Source organism: Coloeus monedula, assembly GCF_965178545.1.
Source record: "Coloeus monedula genome assembly, chromosome: 15".
NCBI lineage: Eukaryota > Metazoa > Chordata > Aves > Passeriformes > Corvidae > Coloeus > Coloeus monedula.
Window position 1 is genome coordinate 17,986,903 of NC_138795.1, and position 21,477 is coordinate 18,008,379.

Below are 21,477 nucleotides of genomic sequence, written 5' to 3' on the forward strand. Positions count from 1 at the left end.
TTTATGCTCACTCACTGCAAAGAGGATTTTTAGTCAGAACCCAGGGAACCACAATACAATGTGGATGACAATGCAGGTGACTCATCACAGGAACACTACTTGGCCTTTTGTTTGTTTTGTTTATTTTACTGTTCTCTCTTTTTTAATAATATAAAAAATACGGTCTCCTAATTCAGGATCTTAATTTTTCATCAACATTTTCTAACCATGTTCACCTGGTACTTCTCACTCCACACATCCTTCTGTGAAATCTCTCTTTACAACTGGGGGTTTTAGGACAGCAAGCCCAAAGCTGCTTGCACCACAGAAATTAGAATCCCAGCTTGCAGTGGTGATTTGTGAACACTATTGCAGACACAATTCATGTGGCTACATCTCCGTGTCCTCTGACTAGAGCACAATTAAAGGATGTGGAAATAAAAATGCCCCCATTATTTTTAGGTCACAGCAGCTGACAGTGGGTCTTTATCAAGATGCTGATAAAACGGATTATCTTGGCAAGCACTTTGCCAAATGCAATTATTAATCTATTATAATGATCCAATCTCCCCTAAAAACTCTTAAAACTTTACTAAAGCTGACATGGTACTAACAGTTTTATTTTAATTAACTTGTACAACCATGGTTTGATATTCAATTTTGTTTACATGGCAGAGTCTAAAGTGAACTGAGGGATCACTTTTTCTGCTAGTTCCTACCTTGGACATAAACACGTTGTATTTCCCCCAGAGTTACTGGTGAGGCTTGTCTACAGCAGCTACATGGTAATGCATCCTTAGCTCAGCCAGCAATTCCAAATCCTGAGACATGAAGTGCCTTCTCCTTGAGACCAGATCTCCTGCTGCACTTTCACACCTCGCTGGGCACGAGGTGACACCAGGTGAGGTGTAACAACACCATCCCTTCCAAAAACCTCACAGGCTCCAGAACACGTGTCCAAACCACCCATTCCCAGGAGTAAGCTCTTAGGAGGATGATTATTTCTGAGACTGTGCCCCTGATTACCTGATACAGCCAGGAAGTCATCGATGGACGTGATGTCATCCACAGCGTCTGTCAGCACACGGACCTGCCTCTCCCACTGCTCCTTGAAGAGATCCATGTTCTCTTGAGCCAGTTTGCTTTGGGGTTTAGCAGCCAGAGCCAGTGCAGCATTGATGACCTGTAAAACACCTCTGGATTTTTAAAACATATCCCAACAAAATGATTACCTTCTGTGTCCAATGAACTCAGCAGCAGACAAAGCAATTTTCATAAGTTTTGTGGAGCTTGATGTTTAAACACAGAAGTGTTTAATTTTGTTGCTCTCGCATCCAACTCATACGTGCTCCCACATTGATTATGGATAGTTATTGGAAGCAAAATCACTTGGCCAAGTTTTCCCAAGAGCTGGTTTCACCTGTCTTTAGCAGCTCGTGGTAACAAGGTGTTGCTTTCCCAGTGCCGGCTGTGTTGTTAAGCATTTTAGGCAGGATGACATTTAGTACACTTGAGGCTGCATTTGCTACTTGCCAAAACCTCAGTAAAAAGGTCAAAAAAGGATTAATCTTACACAGACTGAAGTAGAAACAATATGCAAATATAAAAACACAGATAAATTTTGATTTATCACTTATTCCTAAAGCTTTAGTCTGAATCTTGCCAGTAATTGTTGTAATGACTTCAGATTTCTGCTGTGGCTGTGAACAAGCTGAGGGAACAGCAGGATATGCTCCTTTTGAATACCCCCTCCTAATTTTTTTCAAACACTAAGACCAGAATTTACACCAGATCCTAGTTTTTCTTAGCAGAACAAATGCTACAGGTGCTGCTGGGTCACAAAGCTTACACTGTGTCCACTAGCTGGTCATTGAAATGGCCACAAAAGCCTCTCTGAATGTGGGGAGAAACCAATCTCAACAGCCTGGTCCTGCTCTTGCTGCAGCAGAACGACCTGGAAAGGTGCCAGGTGTGAGAAACCATCCGCAGCCAGAGCGTGACAATCCCAGCCTTGTTCCCAAGCACCTGAGAGTCAGAGCTAATTAACTCACAACTTCAAGGTGTAATTTTTCTTCTTTTTAGGACCGTATTAATTTCACAAAATTGTCGACCAAAACATGCAAGCACCAGATGTTCCCGCTTTTCCAAAATCTACCTTCTCTACCTGCTTCATTTACAAGTGTCACAAAGCATTTAAAACAATATATAACTCACTAAACATGGAAATGATGCTGATGTCAAACGTACTGGGATGGCACTGAATGAATCAGGCAGGAGAAGGAGGCTGCTTCACCCGAGGGATGCCAGGAGGTAGCAGTGACTGAGGAGTATCCCTGGACAGGCTGGGCTGCTCCCCACGCTGCCATCCTGCCTCTGGAGCTGGGGGCTGCAGCTCTGGGTCACAAATCCAGCCCAGCTCGGTGGGTTTGGTGACAGTGACAAACACAAGGAGCAGCACCTGAGCCTGAGCAGCATCTGCTCAGGGGCCTGTGGGGATGGATGTCCCTGTCCCCACCACCACCGTGGGCTCCTCTGCTGCTCCCCTTCCTCCAGCCAGCCCGAGGTCACACCTGTGTGGCACCTGCAGGAGTCAGGATGTCCCTTTGGAACGTCCCTGCTGCCAGCCATGGTCCCTGCTGCTCTGCCCCTCTCACTCATGGATCTGAAAGTCCTGAAAGCCTCCAAAATGCCTTGCAGCACCCAAGAAAATGTTGTTTAGAATTTCAAAATCAAACAGAAATAGAGGTTTTAGAGAGGCAAACCTGTCCTCTGCTCAAGAGCCCTGATTTGCAGTCCAGCCACTGCCACCTCTTGCCCCAGTCTGATGGATGTAATGAATTAACCACCTATCAGTCAAAATCTAGCTATCCAAGGTTTCATGAAGATGAATCTAAACAAGTGGCCTGGAAACAGGAGAGATAAACCAGACAACGCTCTAGAAATCTGCTCTCAGCTTTTATCCTGCTAGAAGCTGTCACTACAGAGACAGAGGCGATACCAAGGGTCAGGACATTTCCTCTGCTTTTCTCAACCTGCCTTGGCCTATATCAGATAGAAAATATCCTCCCAACACTGAGACAGGGCAGCATTAATGCTGCAGGAACATATGGCCTGGGTACCTGCGAGATGTTTGTCTGGACACAGCATCTGTCTGGACAATTAATCTTTGCCAACAGCGCATGTCAAGCCCAGATGCCCACGTTCAGCACCTCGTCACAGGTAATGGCAGAGCTGTCACACATACAGGGCTCTGCAACTGCTCCACAAACTCAAACTGTGTGTCCTCACCAAATCCAAACACAGGAGGCACAGGCTGCATCACCCTCCTCTCAACAGGCAGTTTGTTCAACTGGAGAAAGGGTAGGTTTTTTATACATTACAGCAAAAATGAGTGGCCAAGGTGAATGTCTCTTATAACAATGATCAAGCAAAAGCAGTGTGTATGATCTCCCTTACAGACATTCCTGCATTAGGGAGGCAGCCAGCAGTGCTGGAGGTGAGGAAACCTGGTGGGAATATCGAAGGTTATCCATGGTCACCATGGAGCTGAAGACAAACTTCCAGCTCAGGACAGCCTTACAGGTGTGTGTGCTCAGTGTGAAATTCAGGGCAGCAGACACAGCTCAGCAGTCCCTTTTTACAGCACATCCTCTGTATCTCCATGTGTAAAGTGGCCACAACACGCAGCTTTAGCAGGGGTGATAAAAGCCTTCACTCTGAGGAGAGTTTAGCATTCAAGTGGGCAAATAATCCCAGAGGTGTCTCACACCTCTGCTTGAGGACATGTCCCAGGGATCACTGACAACACCCTGCATGTGATCTATTCCAGGGAATATAGCCTGGTATCCAGCACAGAGTGATTGATTTATTTTCCAACAGATGCTTAGAGAGACATGGGAAAATGACAGGGATGCTGGATCTTAAATAGTCTGTGTAAGTAGCAGGACTATGATCCCTTTATTATCTAAAAATAAACCCTTTCAGGGGGAGGAGGAAACACTTTTTCGGGAGAAGGGATGGACCACAATACACTACTCCTTCTCCAACAGACATAAAGCACTGGGCAATTACTTTAAAATATCAGTAACAGGATAGAGGCAGACACAGTTAAAACCCCAGGAAGATCATGACCACACTATCTGAAATGTAGCCACTTCCATGTAAAACATTTGGCAATTTCAGGGAAATATTTTGTATTTCAGAGCTTTTCAAGATGCTGCCAGAGCGCTGTGATCACAATGACTCACTGAAGTTGTACAAAGAAGAGAATCAAACAGGGACATTTTGAGCCTATCCAGAAGGAAATGAAGCATGGCAAGAAAACACACTATTTTTATCGGTGCTTTGTTTCATGTAGCAATTGCAGCGTTCAAGTGAGACAGCTCCACACTCCATAGCGTGGTTCCAGAGAGTTCCTTGAGCCTCTCTCCTGCACCTCGCAGCTTCCCGAGGCAGCAGCCAGGGCTTGGCAATGCCCTGGGACTGGGGAGGCTCAGCATTCCAAAGACTGCAGTGGATGTCTCAATCTGCACCTCAAGTCTTCTTCTCATCCCTTCCATGGGAAGAAGCTGCTGCTTTTCCCTGGTTTTATTTTCCCTGTTGAAACCAGAGATGTCAGACTGTGGTTGTGTCCTTCCCCCTTTGCAGGGCTCTCCAAGGCTCCCTGCAGTGACTCCTGCCCGGTCACAACACTGCAGCTGCTTTGCCCAGAAGCTCTCTCAAAAAGCTCAGCCAGAAAATGCTGAACCTCAGATAAACCTGTGGGTAAATTAGAGCCACTGGGTCAGCCAGAATTAATTCTTTTAGGCTAAATTTAGGATGACTTCCAGCCTCAGCTCTATAGCACCCCATCTGAAAGTCAGAGAGGCCAGAAGAAAGCTCTTACACGTGGTGGTATTCTTACAAAGAACAATTTTGAATACTTGGCTGGCATGGCCAAAGGAAGAAACATCACTTGGGAGAGGAAAACTATCACCCACCTATTTGCACTGCAATCCCAACCTGTTGTATCTTACTCAGTGCACATCATGTCTGACCCACACCCATTTTGGTGGCTTTAAGCACTTCTTGATTTTTGCCTCAGTCCTTTTGATAGGGAGCTTTTGCTCCTTCCAGGAGAATGTTCTTTCTGCAGCTGGTTTAGCTTTGCCCTGATTCCTGCAGGATTGGTTTCAGGATGTTACTGCACCCCAACAAGGAGTTTTTCAGTTTCAGGAGCTCTGAAGTGAACCCCCAGTCCTCTCCCCTCACTACACACCATTTCTTTACAACCCAAACATCTGCAGTTTCTAAATAACTCACTTGGGTTTGGGGTTTATATAAAGATCTTGACTCACCACATTTCTTGTGGCATTTAGATAATGAGTTGGAAAGTAGCTCCATGGCCTACAAATCCAGGATACTTTGCATTTGTAAAAAAAGAAAAAGCTAATAAAACAAGCCCCCACCCATCAGCTCTCATCTCAGGGGCAAAGGGAACAAGTGACACACACAGACAGTGCCCCAGTGGGGATGTGAAGTCAGTTTTACTCAGGAGTACATGAAAAGGAGCCAGCAAGCCTCTCTGCCCTTGCCCAGGTGGGTTTTAATCCCATGTTTTCCTGTAATGCAGCAAGCATGGCTTGTTTACTTGGCAGTTCGTAAGAAGCTCCTCATAATTTAGCTCTCCATACACAAGATGCCAGAGTTGCCTCCAGTGTTCACCCTGCTCATGCCCCTTCCCTGCTCCTCGCTGCATTTTGCTCCGAGTGTTAGAAATGGTTTATAAGGAGGACGTTCAAGTCGCTTCCAGTTACATCCAAGGCCAGGTTTGCATGCCCACGTCGGTGTGTGCCAGCCCTCCATGCACTCGAGTACAGCAAAAAGCACTCTGCAGGCTCTGATGAGCTGAAATGCCTGGGAGCAAAACACACAGCAGATTGTTTTACACTCTCAGAAGCTCTAATGGCAGTGACCAGCGATGAACGGAGCCTCATGCACCGAAAGAGGAAGGAGAAGTTTCCTTTGATTTCCAATACTTTGTTCCCATGTAAAAAAGGCACTTTGAGCACTTTCCTGTAAGTTATGCACAGAGTGACTCCAGGGATGTCTGCAGAGATATTTACTAGTCTTGTGGCAGTGCTGTCACAACCCACAGATCCACACTCTTACTGAGTAACTTACAGTCACAGACTGGTTTGGGTTGGAAGGGACCTTAAAGCTCATCTCTTTCCAATGGCAGGGACACCTCCCACTGTCCCAGGCTGCTCCAAGCCCCAGTGTCCAACCTGGCCTTGGGCACTGCCAGGGATCCAGGGGCAGCCACAGCTGCTCTGGGCACCCTGTGCCAGGGCCTGCCCACCCTCCCAGGGAACAATTCCTGCCCAATATCCCATCCATCCCTGCCCTCTGGCAGTGGGGCTCCAATTCCTGATACAGAGTCCCTCTCCAGGTTCCCTGCAGCCCCTTCAGACACTGGAAGGGGCTCTGAGGTCTCCACAGAACCTTCCCTCCTCCAGGCTGAACAGCCCCAGCTCTCCCAGCCTGGCTCCACATGGGATGTGCTCCAGTCCCCTCAGCAAAAAGCCCTTCTCCAGTTCAGCATGTACTGTCACAGCAGTGTTTGCTATTTGCTATAAAGACTATTTGCATACTGTGTATAGATAATTATCCTATCAATCAGCTTCCCCATCCATGAAAAAAGCATTTTCATTTGGAGCTGAGGACTGATTTTGTATTGCCAGTCCACGTAGAACCTGCAAGAATTCTGGTGCCATTTGTCTTGCTCCATTTTGCATTTTACTGACTTTGACTGCTGAAGCTTTGGGGGTCTCAGGGACTCTGTGTCTTTTCTGGAAACTGTTCCACCACTGTGCTCCCCAGATCCTGTGCCTGTGAAGAAACCTAGGGCCCTTACTCACACCTCTTTCTACAGAACTGAATCCCTTTCCTGCTCTTTGCTTATTTTTACCCATCAGTAACTGTTTGACTTTCTAAAATTGCTGCTTTTAGGGTCAGCCTTGGCCTGTGCTGGCAGTTCTTCCATGCAAGCCTGGCTGATACAAATCTGCAACCCAAGTGTTAAGTTTTTAATAGAAGCATTTCTGCTCAATGCCAATAAAATGTTTCAAGCACCTGTAATTAAACAGTCTGGAGACAGATCTGCTTGTTAGAACATTCAGAAAATCTGACAGTCTTTCAAAGCGATGAAAAAAGGGGACAATTGTTTGATGTTAAGTCTTTACTGCAAGAAAAATTAAGTTCTCTCCTTCTCCAACAGCCACCAGGAAACTGGTGGTGACCGGGGACTCAAGGAGAACAAAGTCTGCTGGTCACATTTGCGTTTGCCTGATTTCAGGGGTGGCCTGGAGGGGCTTTTTGTTTCTCTAAGATAGTCCAACTTTTAAACAAAAGTTTCTGGAACTCTCCATGGGATTCCTTATGCTTTGGTATTTTGTCTGTGTCAGTAGGTGTGATCACATATGAGCCATCTGCCTCATCAGAAATCTATAAGCAGCAAATGGCTTTTCAAGCAGTTCAAAATTGGAATAGAAGGATGTGAACAAGCAGTTATTAAAACAAGATGTTAATACGAGAAGAGCCAATTTATTTTTATTAAAAATGTAATTTAATCCAAGAATTCTCTGGAGTCAGTTTGATGGGCGACGCTCGCTCGCGTGTGTGTGGTGAGCAATCCAAGCACACTCCAGCAGGTATGGAGGGGCTTGGGAAGGACCTGTGCTTCCAAGTGCTGCCTGGTGGCCTCCCAAAGTTTCTTTGGAGGGTGAGCTCTTTGGGCTGTGGAGGGGAAGGCAACCAGCCCTGCCTTACATGGGAGAGCAGGTCCTGTGTGCCCCGGGGCAGTTCTGTCCTGCAGCCACTTCCCAGGAGATGCCCAATGTCCAGGGCAATGGGCTCCACATTTTGCTGGCAGAAGCAAACACCCAACCTGATGGGAACTCTACTCCACAGTTATTTTTTACAGCTCTCAGCCTGACTGCAGTTTGGGTAGGAGTCTATAGATGAACTTCATGGAGGCTGCAAAAACCAAGGAAGTCAATGTATAGCTGGTAAAAGGAGCTCAAGTGACAGCAGACTGTCACATCAAAAGGCTGGAGCAATTCTCCTTCCTCTCAAGAGCTGGGCTGGGGCATTCTCACTGTTGGTTTCTAACACCTACAGCTTGTATGATCAGAAACACTGATGGTTTAAGCTCTTCCCAGGCATCTTTAATGCAAAATGCTGTTACAAAACAGCTTTTCCAGGCTCCTAAAGCAAGTACTTCTTGGAAACAGCGCAGAAGCCAGAGATGTGAGCGAGGATCCAGGTTTCTGAATTGAGATAAACAAAATCTTTCCCTAATTCACCATTGGCAGGCTCTGTGTTTAGCAAGAAGGCAAAGAGAACTTCCCCCCGCGCTCTGTGAGGCAAAGGAAGGCACAGGCAGCTATTCCAAGCATTTCACAGCAGTAATTTTCCATTTCCATTAAGAAAGACAGTTTAAGCTTTTTTTTTTTTCCAAGTTAACTGTAGTGATGGAGAACTTTGCTCCTTCACCTTAACCCCCTCCAGCCTGGCCTGTTTGCCCAGCACCCAGCAAGGCAGGGCTGAGGGAACTCCTGCGAGGTGCTGGACAAAGCTGCTTCCTTGCACACACAGAATTCCAGCAAAAGTGCTCTCACAAGACAGAATTCAGGCAGGCTTGTTAAGTCAGGGCTTGAGGGAGGAAACACCAGTGACCCCCTGAGGCTGCCTTATTTCTGCCCTGTAAGCCCAGACTAACTCAAATCACCCAGCTGGCTATTCCAAGTGCTGCCTGGTGGCCTCCCCAAGTTTGCACAGACATTCCCAGCAGCTCCTCCTGCAGCCTCGAAAGGGAGCTCTAAATACCCCATTAAGTCTTCAGCTTCACATTCATTTCTGTGCTAATTGGCTGGGGACCCACAAACAGGAAAGATGATGTTACTCCTGAGGAAGAGCTGATTTCCAGTAACAAAACCATGCTAAATAAATTGACTGCTTGTTTCTGTAGAGACCTTTCCATGAAAAATTTTCTGCATTTTCTTTTTCCTCAAAGAAAATTTCAAACCTGAGAACATGTGAACCCAAGGGTGACACTGGCAAGGACTGTCTGCTTGTCAATACCAACAAAACTTCCAGGTTTTCCCTAGCCAGCTTCAAGAGTTGCATGTTCCTTCCTCCTGCTGCCAGTTCAATGACTCCTGATGGCAAGGGAGCAAATTACTGCTCTATTTGAGATACAGCTTTTATAATTAACTCTACAGATTGATTTCTGCAGAAATCATTCTTTAACCAGGAATTCCCTACTCCCAGAATGGCCTCTGCTCAGATAAACTATTTAAGAGGTTACCTGGGACTCAAGTGCATTTAATTTCAGTTTCATCTTTCAAGCACAGCAGTACTTTGAATTACATTTCATACACCATATTCCTGTGTGCTATTGACATCTTTTAAGTTTCTGAGACTACTGTAATTACTGATTGACTTGACTCATTCTGAAACCAGCACCTTCCAGGAAAAATACTATCTGAGCCAAAAAAACCCCAACCAACATATGGGGCACATAATGTTGGGTTTAACCTGTATCTTCTGCCTAATTCACACATTTGTCCAGCACAGCCACCTAGGAGGATTCAAGATGCAGCTGTGAATCTCATCAGGAATAAACTGCAGAATAAATAGATAATTGTCTAAAAAAGGAAATAAAATCCCACTTTGCTGTTCATGATACTGAGAACCTTTCAGAGATTGTGGAGAATACCCAAGGTTTGGGGACAAGCTGAGGAAGGCAGCTGAGAAGGAGGAGGATGGAGAGCCGTGCTGCTTGCACTGGCACAAGGCAAGCTATTGTTACCAGAAAACACAGATGCCATTTGTAAAACAGCTTAGACAAGTGCCCCTAATTATCTCTCAGGATTCAAAACATGTTTAAATACTCTTAGAACATTAAAGAATCAGCCCAAGAGCATGTAATATAATATAAAAGCACTCTTTCAATGCAATGAACATCTATAGCGTCATTTACTAATCTCTTGGTGATGACCCTGAAATTAAGGCAAGACTGTGCAGTGGAACATCTAAACTCTAGGCTTGGAAGTTCAGAGATGTGACCTTTGTAAAGCCAAACTCCATCAGTTAAAGCCCTTGTGCATTTATAGATACTCAGAGCTTCCAATGTGTGTTAAATATATTGTCCATAATCCCCAAAGTCAAAGGTTAACAGCTGCACTTCAGGAGATGTGGCTACACTGGTGACTGGTAACTACAGCTGGGCCATTATTTCATGCTGACTACCATGGTGCTTATTTTATACAGGAGTAGATCTATTTAAATAGGCAGTTGTTGGAAAAGCAAAGATAGAAGAGTCTGAAATACGCACAATTTCAGCAATGGGGAGAGGAAAACACCCCCACAGACTTGGACAACCACCAGAAACATTTAGATTCAAAGAGAACCTAACTTTCTTCAGATGATTATTTTCAAAAGCAGCAGCATTTGTTTGGAACACCCTGCGTTAGACACCCATATTCTGGGAGGTAACTAAAAAAAAACTTACATCAGCCTAGTTGGCTCCTCCAGAAAAGAGCAAGCCCTTATATGAAGGAAGATGAATTTCTAAAAGCTTTTTCTTCCACATGCTTTGCTCCAACTGCAAAACTTGACCTTTGGTTTCAGCAGCCATGCATAGCCCTCACCCCAGGGTGGGAGGCAGAGAACTGCTCAGCCACACGCAGGAGTGGGGGCCACAGAGAGCCACCCTGGCATGCCCCAAGGCCTCCTGGACAGCATTTAATGCTTTATGCTCAGGGGCCTGTCTTCACCTGTTTAACAGCACTGTTACCTGGAGGTCATACAACAGGTAAAACAGTCCTGCTCTTCACACTGCCTGCACCTCTTCCCTCAAAATGCCCTCCTGCCGAGGTGGGTACAGGTGAACATCTCTCTTCCTTTCGACTGGTTTTAAAAAAGACCAAAATAGATGGGAAAATCTGCAGAAACTCCGAGTAGTCCTGAGACAATACACTTTATTTTCATAAAACACCATTTCGGCAATTTTTCTGAGCACATATTTTCTATTAGTTCCTCCTTACCAGCAACAGTTTATTTGGAAGTTTTAGATCTGAATTTCCTGTTGCTTTAAAAAATGTAAATTACACGAATCAAAAGCACCCTGAAGTCTTCAGGGGTTCATCCAAGTATCTAGTTGTTGACATTTAGAACACCAGGCTGTCAAAAAGGAAGAGGATAGTCTAGTGCTTATATAAACTTAATTTCCTTGTTTACATTAAAAAGTCATTAATTAAAAGGTAGTCTCAGCCAGGTTCCCACTCTTCACACATAGCCAACTTCCTCTCATCCTACTCCATCGGGAAGATTTTTTGGCACATTTATATTCTACTCAGGCAAAAATAGTGTTTTATAATTCATCTTACAGCTTGCCCAGGAGCAGTGCTAGCACCTTCACAAGGCACCTTCCTGCAGCACAGATGTGCACAGGAAACCACTGAAGCTTCCCACATCTACTGACTGCAGGTTACTGGAATATCTGGGCCAAATGGAATTAGAGCTATGACATAGAAACGACCCTTTCACATCAGTGATTCCTTTGCCACGGGTTTCAAAGTTCCTAAGTCTTGATGCCTACACTGCATTTCATTCTCTACATATTCTCTAAGGGAAAAAACAAGCTCTGCAGCAAGGCACAGCCAGCCACCCTGAGACCAGAGCATGTCCTAAGCAGCACCAGCTGCCCAGCTGGTGGGGGTTTGTCTTCTGTTGTGATGCCCCTCCTTACCTGGGGACACAGGGCCTCCAGCTGGCTGGCTGACATGCGAACCAACTTCACCCCTTCCTCGTTGTTTGAGATGGAGCAGGCCAAGTTGGCAACCTGTGTCAGAGGTGAGAGAAAACAAGAGACAACTGTTAAATTTGAAGGTTATTTCTTTATGCAGAAAAATTTTGCCTGATCCCAACAGTGACCAGTAACCAGTAACCCATCATGGAACATGAAGTGCCCACATTAACTCCGGTCTAACCAGTTTTGAAGCCACTGATGGCACCTTTTCCTTCTGTAGACATAAAATTGTAACACGTCGGATCATGGAATCCTGGAATGGTTTGGGTTGGGATGGACCTTAAAGCCCATCCAGTGCCACCCCCTGCCATGGGCAGGGACACCTCCCACTGTCCCAGGCTGCTCCAAGCCCCAATGTCCAACCTGGCCTTGGGCACTGCCAGGGATCCAGGGGCAGCCCCAGCTGCTCTGGGCACCCTGTGCCAGGGCCTGCCCACCCTCCCAGGGAACAATTCCTTCCCAATATCCCATCCAGCCCTGCCCTCTGTCAGAGAGAAGCCATTCCCTGGGTCCTGGCACTCCAGTCCCTTTTCCACAGTCTCTCTCCAGGTTTCCTGTGGCTCCTTCAGGCCCTTCAAGGCCCCAGTGAGGTCACCCCAAAGCTTCTCCTCTCCAGGCTGGACAATGCCAGCTCTCGCAGCCTTTCCTCCCAGCAGAGCTGCTCCATCCCTCGGATCATCCTGGAGCCTCCTCTGGCCCGGCTGCAGCAGCTCCAGGCCCTTCCTGGGCTGGGCCCCAGGGCTGGGGCAGCTCTGCAGGTGGGCTCTCACCTGAGGGGGCACAGGGGCAGAATCCCCCCTGCCCTGCTGCCCACGCTGCGGGATCTGCCCAGGGCAGGGGGGTTCTGGGCTGGGGCAGGTCCAGCTCTCACCCCCAGCCAGCCAAACAGGGCAGACATCACTGCTGGCACTGATCAGGGTCAGCTCTCTCCAGTAAAATGCACAAGAGCAGCGCTGGCAGCAGCTGCAGTTCCAGTTTATCACCCCATTCACACAGGGGTGAGACAGCAGCAACCCCACAGAGCCCGAGCTGGTTTGCTGGTGCTCCATGAGGGCCCCTCTGTGACAGGACACAGCTTTGATGCAGGTGAAGCCTGGCACGTGTTCCTCCAGCCCTCCATCTATGCTGCAATTCATCAGATAAAACCAGTACAGGAGATCTTCGAGATGCATCCACAGGCCTCCAAAACTTGAACAGGATTTCTTGTGATGCTAAAAACTTTACTCCACAACCTTGACCTGCTGCACAGCATCACCCTTAACTAGGGCAGCCTGAAGCAGAGACCTCTGTAAATACCTGCCTTTTAAGAGCATGGAGGATGGGGACAGCAGAGAATTTTCTGGTAATTGAAGATATTTCTCATACTGGAGCTACTCTCAGGGGAAGGAAGTCTGAAAAAAGTTACATTTCTCAGCTGACAGGTGAATGACAAGCATGTTATTCTGAGCCATTTGAACACAGAAAGCTGTAAAAATAGCAGCAAGTGAACTGAGACGAACACCAAGTGCTGTCCTTCCAGAGGCAAAGCAACCTGCAAAGCCCCCTGTAAATGTGCCATAAAAGCATCACCAGGAGCCAGCAGATGCTCAGTAACACCACTGAACCAGATTTCTCCAGATACTTTTCTCTGTAGGCTGGGGAATTTCCATTCTGCCTTTAATTAAACTATTCTTCACATTCATATAAGTCATTTTGAAGTAGTATCTGCAGCTCTACCACATGCTATTCCCCCTCCCCAAGCCCTTCCCTCACGGCAGATGTTCCCACACAGAATACATTACTGTCCTGCAAATCATCAATCACGTGCCATTACACTTGAACAGCATTTTTCATCAATCCCATGATCAATTTGGGGAGCAAAATGCAAGTTCCAACTGCAAAGCACATGGCCCCTTCCTCCCTCCAGCTCCAAATCGAGTTCCAGAGGATGGAAAGCAAGGGTGTCAAGAGGAGAGGTGTTTCCAGCACAGCACAAGCAAGCAAACAGCTGTGATGGCACATATTTGGAGGAAAACAAACCAAAGTTGAGAGAAAGACTGTGCAGCATCAACAACACAGAAGAAACTCTGCCAGCTCTCAGGAATATTTGTGTCCTGCTCCTGAAGTTTCTCTTCCACTCGTGTTTGGATTCAAGTCCTGCACATGCAGGGGTGAACTGCAGGATGTCCCCAGTTCTCTGCACAGTGCTGCAGGCAGGGCCCAGCTGAGCCAGGGCTCTGCTCCTCCTCTCTGCCACCACACGTGAGCAGGCTCCAGCCCAGCCCCTCTGCACGGCACCCCACCAACAGCTGGCCTGGAACACCCTCTCTCACAGGGACTGTGTTTGAACATGGGGAGTTTTCCTGTACATTTGCCATGCCTTAAATCCCTAGTTCCCAGCAGGCTGCAGTACATCATGCTTTTGTTTAGAGGCTCACAAGAATCAAAAGACAATCAGATGCCATGATTTAAAAGTCAAATAAAGATTTTGCTGTTGGTTTAAGCACAGGTCATATTTTTGAGAAACACCAGTTTGCCAATATTTTTTATGGTCCATATTTCCCTGTCATTCCTGCCTCCACAGCAGCAGTTACAATCTCTAGGAGCGAGGAGAACACAAAGCTCTATTGAGTAGGGGCAGAATAAAAGCGACATTGAAGCACCACAAAATCAGCCTCTCCGATATCTGGAGATGTTGTGCTGTCTCTCAAGCCAAGTGTGATGAATCAAGCGCACAGAAACCCTGCTCTGTCTGAACACAGAGAGGCAAAGAAGTTCATAATGGAGTGTCCCCACCATGGTATAATGAAAATTTGCTTTTTTGCACAGTCATTTTTGAACAGTCATTTCTCTTCTGAATACCCAACTGATGGCAATTCTTCTTTAGAAAGCGCCCGACTGGCACTGCCAACCCTCATGAAAGGAGCGTGTGTGCTTCCCTGACTGAGGGTCTTTGGCAGTTTAAGACAATCCAACTGTTGGCTGCCACATCCCATCCCACTGCTGCGGCTCCAGAACTCAACACTTCATTTCAGCACACTCATCCAGAAGCCAGCTATTCCCTCTGCCGGGTTGGTTTCTGTGCCAGCCCAGCACACAAACTTCCCAGCAAACTCTTTGCTGAACATCAGAGCGAAGCAGAGACCTGGCAGCAGCTGAGATGACTTCAGAGTGCTGCAGACAGGGCTGTAAATCCACAGCAGTGCAATGATTACTGCACCCATGGGAAGGCTCTGTCAAACTACTGGAAAACACTCACAAGCCTCTTAAAATTTGGAATTTAAGAAGAGCTGTGTCTACTAATTAATCAAGTTGTAGATGACATAACAATGAGGTATTCTAAATTGTCAGCAATTATCGGGTGCTCTGTAACACAGAATTCTGAAATTGCACGTACCAGCTGAGGTGGACAGCTGCAGGATTAAGAAATTTAATTTTAAAAGTACGCAAAAGGACTCATCTTCAATAATTTCTGGGTGATCTGACAAATAACTTCAAACTCCCTCTCTCTTCAGAGGATAGGGTACTGCTGGCCAGTTATTTGGCACATACACATAATACATTGGGCTTTGTAGCTGAGATGAAGATCAACTCTTCTAAAGCCCACAGAGCACTTGGAAATCATACATTTCCAAAACTTCTAAATTAAATAATCCACCTCAAGCGAACAAAAATTTCCTTTAAATCAAATGTGAATTAAATAGTTTCTCCATGTCTCCAGCTAAGCAGCTGACTGACATAGTAAGTGGTCAGACTTGATTTAGAAAGAAGAACACTTGTGCTTGAGAGCAAAATAGCAATTGAATTCCCGCTGCATTTGTTCATTCTTACCATTCAATATCATCAAGTCCCTTTACATAAGCACAGGCATCAAAGGAGACAAAACCATCGCAAATAATGTAATCAGCATAACGAGCAATCTCTTGAAAAAAGTTAAAAATACTCTGGGAATGAAGACAGCCCCGAGACCGCAGCCCGGCGCGGTTCAGACACCTCTCGCTGCTCACAGACCGATTTCAGAGCAGCTTTCTGCTGCAGCATCAAGGCTCCCTCAGTTCAGCGTCTACAGCCACGGCCCAGAGACAGCTCCTCACACCCCAAGAGGCAGGGCAGACCAAGCAGCTGCTGGTGTTTAGAGGAATGAGCTTAAATTCCCCCCCAGTGACAAATGCAGTGCAGAGCCCCAGCCATTCCGAGCACGGAACGAACGGTGCCAAGCGGAGCAGCTGGACAGGCTCGTCTGGAGAGGGGCTTTCATGCACTGATCAGTTCTTGAAACTCAAATCTCACTGTCTTTAGCGATGACATCAGCACACTGCAAGATGATTTGAGGTGAGTGGCTCTGGTGCCGGCACAATCCGGGAGGGCAGGAACCAGCGCTGGGGAATGGCTCTAAATCCAGGCCGTTCATCAGTGGGGGTCCCGTCAGTGGGCTCAGCACTGGGGCCAGTCCTGTTGGATGTCTTTACTGGTGACCTGGATGAGGGGATCAAGGGCACCCTCAGTAAATGCACGGACAACACCGAGCTGGGCAGGAGTGTGGATCTGCTGGAGGGCAGGAAGGCTCTGTAGAGGGATCTGGACAGGCTGGATCCATGGGCTGAGGCCAGTTGTATGGGGCTCAACCGGACCGAGTGCTGGGTCCTGCCCAGGGATCACAACAACCCCATGGATGCTCCAGGCTGGGGAGGAGTGGCTGGGAAGTGTCCAGCAGGAAAGGCCTGGGAGTGGTGGTGCCAGGGGCTGGACACGAGCCCAGGGGTGCCCAGGGAGCCATGGGGTGGCAGCAGGACCAGGGCAGTGTCTGTCCCCTGGGCTGGCCCTGCTGAGGGACCTCGAGGGCTGTGTCCAGTTCTGGGCCCTCATGGCCAGAGAGACCCTGAGGGGCTGGAGCGTGTCCAGGGCAGGGAACGGAGCTGGGAAGGGGCTGGAGCCCCAGGAGCGGCTGAGGGAGCTGGGAAAGGGGCTCAGGCTGGAGCAAAGGAGGCTCAGGGGGGACCTTGTGGCTCTGCACAAGTCCCTGACAGGAGGGGGCAGCCGGGGGGGTCGGGCTCTGCTGGCAGGGAACAGGGACAGGAGGAGAGGGAACGGCCTCAGGCTGGGCCAGGGCAGGCTCAGGGTGGATACCAGAGAAAGTTTCTTTGCTGAAAGCATTGTCCAACCCTGGCACAGCTGCCCAGGGCAGTGGTGGAGTCACCATCCCTGGGGGCATTTAAAAACCATGCAGATGTGGCACTTGGTGACAGGGTTTAGTGGTGGCCTTGGCAGTGCTGGGGGAATGGTTGGACTCAAGGATCTCAGAAGGCTTTTCCAACTTAAATGCTTCCATGGTTCTGTGCCTTTGGAGGAGGCATAACTTAACTGGCTCCTTCTGAGAGGCAGGCACTATCTCAGGGCAAAGGGTCAGCTGGGACTATGGTATTAGTAAGAAGGTGTAAATCCAATATTAAAAAAAATATTGTACCATCTGTCACAGAGTGATTCCATCTCAAATTCTAGTTAATTTTGACTCTTCAGAATTTATTAATTTTTAAATCAGGAAAAACTTGACATTTCTAAAGCTGTTCTTTCTACCATCAGTAACAATTTGTGGCAGAGAACCGCCTTCCCAGACAAGACACAGGCTGTACCTTTTCCACATGAAATATGTTTTTTGGGTTTGTTTTTTTTTTTTTAACTCAAAATTCGTTCAGATCGCGACTAAGAAGTTAAGTCTTCCAGCAATTAAAAAACTGCAGCAGCCTCAACTACACATGTTTGGGGTCAGTGTTAAGCTTCTTAAATTACACTGTTGAACATAACCCAGCCATGCTAATAATAACACCGAGGTTGTGGGTCCATTCACTTAAAAGCTGGACTTGATGATCCTTGCGGGTCCCTTCCAACTCCAAGCATTCTGTGGCTCTGTGTAACAATGCTCCACCTTGGTGCTTGTTCCACCTTCTCCTTGCACAGACTCCCTGGCTTAGGCAGAGGGGTTGCTTTACAGGGAACTCTTAATGAAGGACTGGCAAACTGCGTTTTCAACAAGAGACAAAAAATGCAAGAGAAAAAGAAAGGAATTATAATCTCTAACCCTTTAAACCTTCCTTTGCAAGGATTTTAGAGGCTGACAATAAAAGTATGTATTAAAGCCTCTGAATTATGCACCTGGATTGACTTCACAGAAACACCTCCCAGGTTTTTCCTCCTTGTTTACAGGTCAAGTTTTCAGGACAGCTTCTTCAGGCACTCAAGAAGGCAAAATCTCGTAAGCAGGTGCTGCTGCTGCAACCACCCCGAGCTGGTGCAGCCCAAAGAAGGCTCTGTAATGTGTTTATTGTTGCATAATTGAACGTTGTGAGAGCTGGCCCTGCCACCCAGCATTGCTACAACCCCGGATTACACATCGCCGTGCAGGAGCCAAACACGCACTAATTGAATGCTGAGAGTCTGAGCACTCTCATTTGAACCTGCAGTTGTAAAAGTAGTGTTGCAGAAAGAAGTTTTCCGACTGTCTTACACTGACAAACTTTTCAGCTCGACATTAAGCAGAATCCTCTCGTAACTGGTGCTTGAAAACTCTTACGCAAAAATAACAAACCCACATCCATGTGTACACAGATACCTTGGGAATTTCAACACCACGGAAACCAAGTTTTTCAAAGGTGTTCCTGGCATTTTCATTTCTGATCAAACTTCAAAACTTCAGCTGCTTGTTCTATTTTCTTTGCTTTACATTTTACAATTTCTCTGGGAATGCAAATTCCAACTTTTAAGCAGCTTAAAAAATCACCCATTTTTAAAGCAAAAAGAGAAAGAATGGACAGGCAGCAATTGAACATTCTCCTCCTAGGGATTTGCTAAAGAAAAGTGTATCTGATATTCTCACAAAATTCAAACACAGCACAGCTAATTTCTTCCTTCTCCATATTAAAAAAACCTGTCCCGATTTCCTTCACGCTGGTCAAAGCTCAGGAAATGAATTTATCTGCAGAAACAACTGTTCTGGCAAAACTAATGGCAACCGAGGACTCTCAGAAGAGATGTGTCGATTATGTAATCCCCATCCTTCTCCAGAAAGGCTTTCATTATTCACTAAGTCCATACATTTATTTATTTACCTGTACACTACACTCAATATTCAAGACAAATCTGAGCATTTTAACAGCCAGCCCTAACAGGTGCTGCATGAGGGAGAAGTGTTACAGCTCCAACCCTACAAACCCCTCATTTTGCAGAGGCAGAGCTAACTAGGAATTACACAAAACGATTCCACTTCTTTACTACAGCAGGACTTGGGATCAAACCCACTGGGACTGTGCAGAGAGTTACCGGAGCCCTGCTGTCAAAGTGCTTTGTGATTTTATATGACTTCAGTAGCTGCATGTGGCTGCAGCTCCACAGAAGGTACCTTGCAAGAGCTTGTTGTGGGCAACGGAATCCCAATGTATTAACTGAAAATAGTAAAAGTCTTTAAATAAAACAAGGCACACACAGACAAACTGCAGACGTAAAGCACCGGGGGGAATGAAGGACTAAACTGAGGGAACTGCTATTTCCAGAGCTCTGCAGCCTCACGCGAAGATGACAACAGTTTTCATTCCAAGTCTGGTTATAAACACAAGGAGGGGAAGTTTCAGCTGGCTGGAACAAAACTGGCAAGCAAAGGTTGGCATTTTTGATTCCAAAGTTTTGCACAATGAGAAATGGAGGTTACACGGTTTGTTATTTCAACAGGCTGGCAAGTGATGTCAAGAGAAGGGGATCAGAGACAACATCACAGAATCCCACACTGGTTTCTGTTGGGATGGACCTGAAGTTCATCCAGTGCCACCCCTGCCATGGCAGGGACACCTTTCACCAGCCCAGGCTGCTCCAAGCCCCAGTGTCCAACCTGGCCTTGGGCACTGCCAGGGATCCAGGGGCAGCCCCAGCTGCTCTGGGCACCCTGTGCCAGGGCCTGCCCACCCTCCCAGGGAGGAATTTCTCACCGAAATCCCATCTAACACTGCCCTCTGGCAGGGGGAAGCCATTCCCCCTTGCTCTGTCTCCCCATGCTCTTGTAAGTAATATAATAGTATAAAAATAAATGTATTGTTTACCTTCTGCTCCCTGTTATATTGAAATGACCACTTAATATTTTCCTGGGTGACCACCTTTTGTTTGGGATTACATCTTAATACTTCCACATTTCTAGCTGTATCTGTGTGTTTAAAATTCTAGTTAAGGAATACAGCTTTGCAGTTGCCTCTCCCACTGTCCAGAGCTGTCTCCAAATACCTCTCCAGCTCCCTGCTGCCATTCCAGGTACAACTGTCCTGCAAAAGCTCTGCTCCACAGTGGTGAGCTCCTTCCATGCCCTGAGGAAGTGTTCTTCCCCAACAGAGAGCAATCCATGTGTTGCCAAGGTTTCAGAGAAGGGAAATTTTTCATGGCTGGGCAATCCCAGAGTTTGTGCATCAGGACAAACCAGACTGTGCTCCATTTACCACGCAGCAAGGGCAGCAATGGACACAACTCCTCTCTTGCCAACAGGGAAGTTTTTAAATTACAGAGAAAGAAGAGGTGTTTGAAGGGAATCAGTACATCTATGGCATAAACCATACCCACAGTAGGAAAGTGCAGCCAGATCTTTATTTCCAGCCTGGTGGATTATCCTCTCTACAGACCTGAGGGAAAGCAGGGCTGGTACAGCAACACCAGTGTGCGACGTGGGCACCGTGCCCCTCGTCGATGCAGCTGTGGCAGCAGATGTAACTGCTGGCACAGGAACTATTCCTCCCTCAGACAAACAAGCTGAAGTGTTAAAATGCTATAATCACAAACCACATTAGTTACACAAGTCTGTCTGAGCTACCACGACAGCAGTGACACCACTGGTGTGTGATGGAGAGCTCAGCTTCAGCTGAAACCTTCAAAGCAAACCCTCATCTGAGATGCTTCTTAGCAACACAAATACCTTTCCTTAAAATAAAAGTGTTTCTAGTAGTGATATCTGGACAGTACCCAAATAATTATCCTCATCCAAAAATGTCTCTGTGTTTATCAAAGTGGAAATGAAGACAGGCTGGGAGAGCTGGGGGTGTTCAGCCTGGAGAAGAGATGGCTCTGGAGAGACCTTAGAGCCCCTTCCAGGGCCTGAAGGGGCTCCAGGAGAGCTGGAGAGGGACTGGGGACAAGAGTATGTAGAAACAGGACACAGGGAATGGCTTCCCAGTGCCAGAGGGCAGGGCTGGATGGGATATTGGGAAGGAATTGTTCCCTGGGAGGGTGGGCAGGCCCTGGCACAGGGTGCCCAGAGCAGCTGGGGCTGCCCCTGGATCCCTGGCAGTGCCCAAGGCCAGGTTGGACATTGGGGCTTGGAGCAGCCTGGGACAGTGGGAGGTGTCCCTGGTCATGGCAGGGGTGGGATGGGATGAGCTTTAAGGTCCCTCCCAGCCCAAACCAGTCTGGGATTCTGTGAAACTGTACTTCTTTCCCATCTCAGTTTGCTCATCACTCAGAACATGCTGCCTTCTGATCTAAAGGCTTCCAAGCTGGTGCCTATTATTAGCTGCTTAAACCAGTTTCTGGTGATTCAGACAACTGTTCATGGCAGTGTAACTGTAATTGTCAGTACACTGTGCTCTTGAGGAAGACGACAAAACAGTGTCAGTAATGAGCTCTACACAGATTTCAGGCAA

The 21,477-nt window shown here is 47.0% G+C and overlaps 1 protein-coding gene across 1 annotated transcript in view; it reads right to left on the reverse strand.

Annotated features, from left to right (window-relative positions):
- Positions 1-21,477, reverse strand: part of CTNNA1 (catenin alpha 1) — a 120,139-nt gene that overhangs the window by 20,639 nt on the left and 78,023 nt on the right. Inside the window, exons 10-11 of the mRNA XM_082291379.1 lie at positions 11,774-11,866; positions 1,006-1,162 (exon numbers count right to left, since the gene is read on the reverse strand). Coding sequence (XP_082147505.1) covers positions 1,006-1,162; positions 11,774-11,866 — 250 coding nt within the window. The remainder of the gene's footprint in view (positions 1-1,005; positions 1,163-11,773; positions 11,867-21,477) is intronic.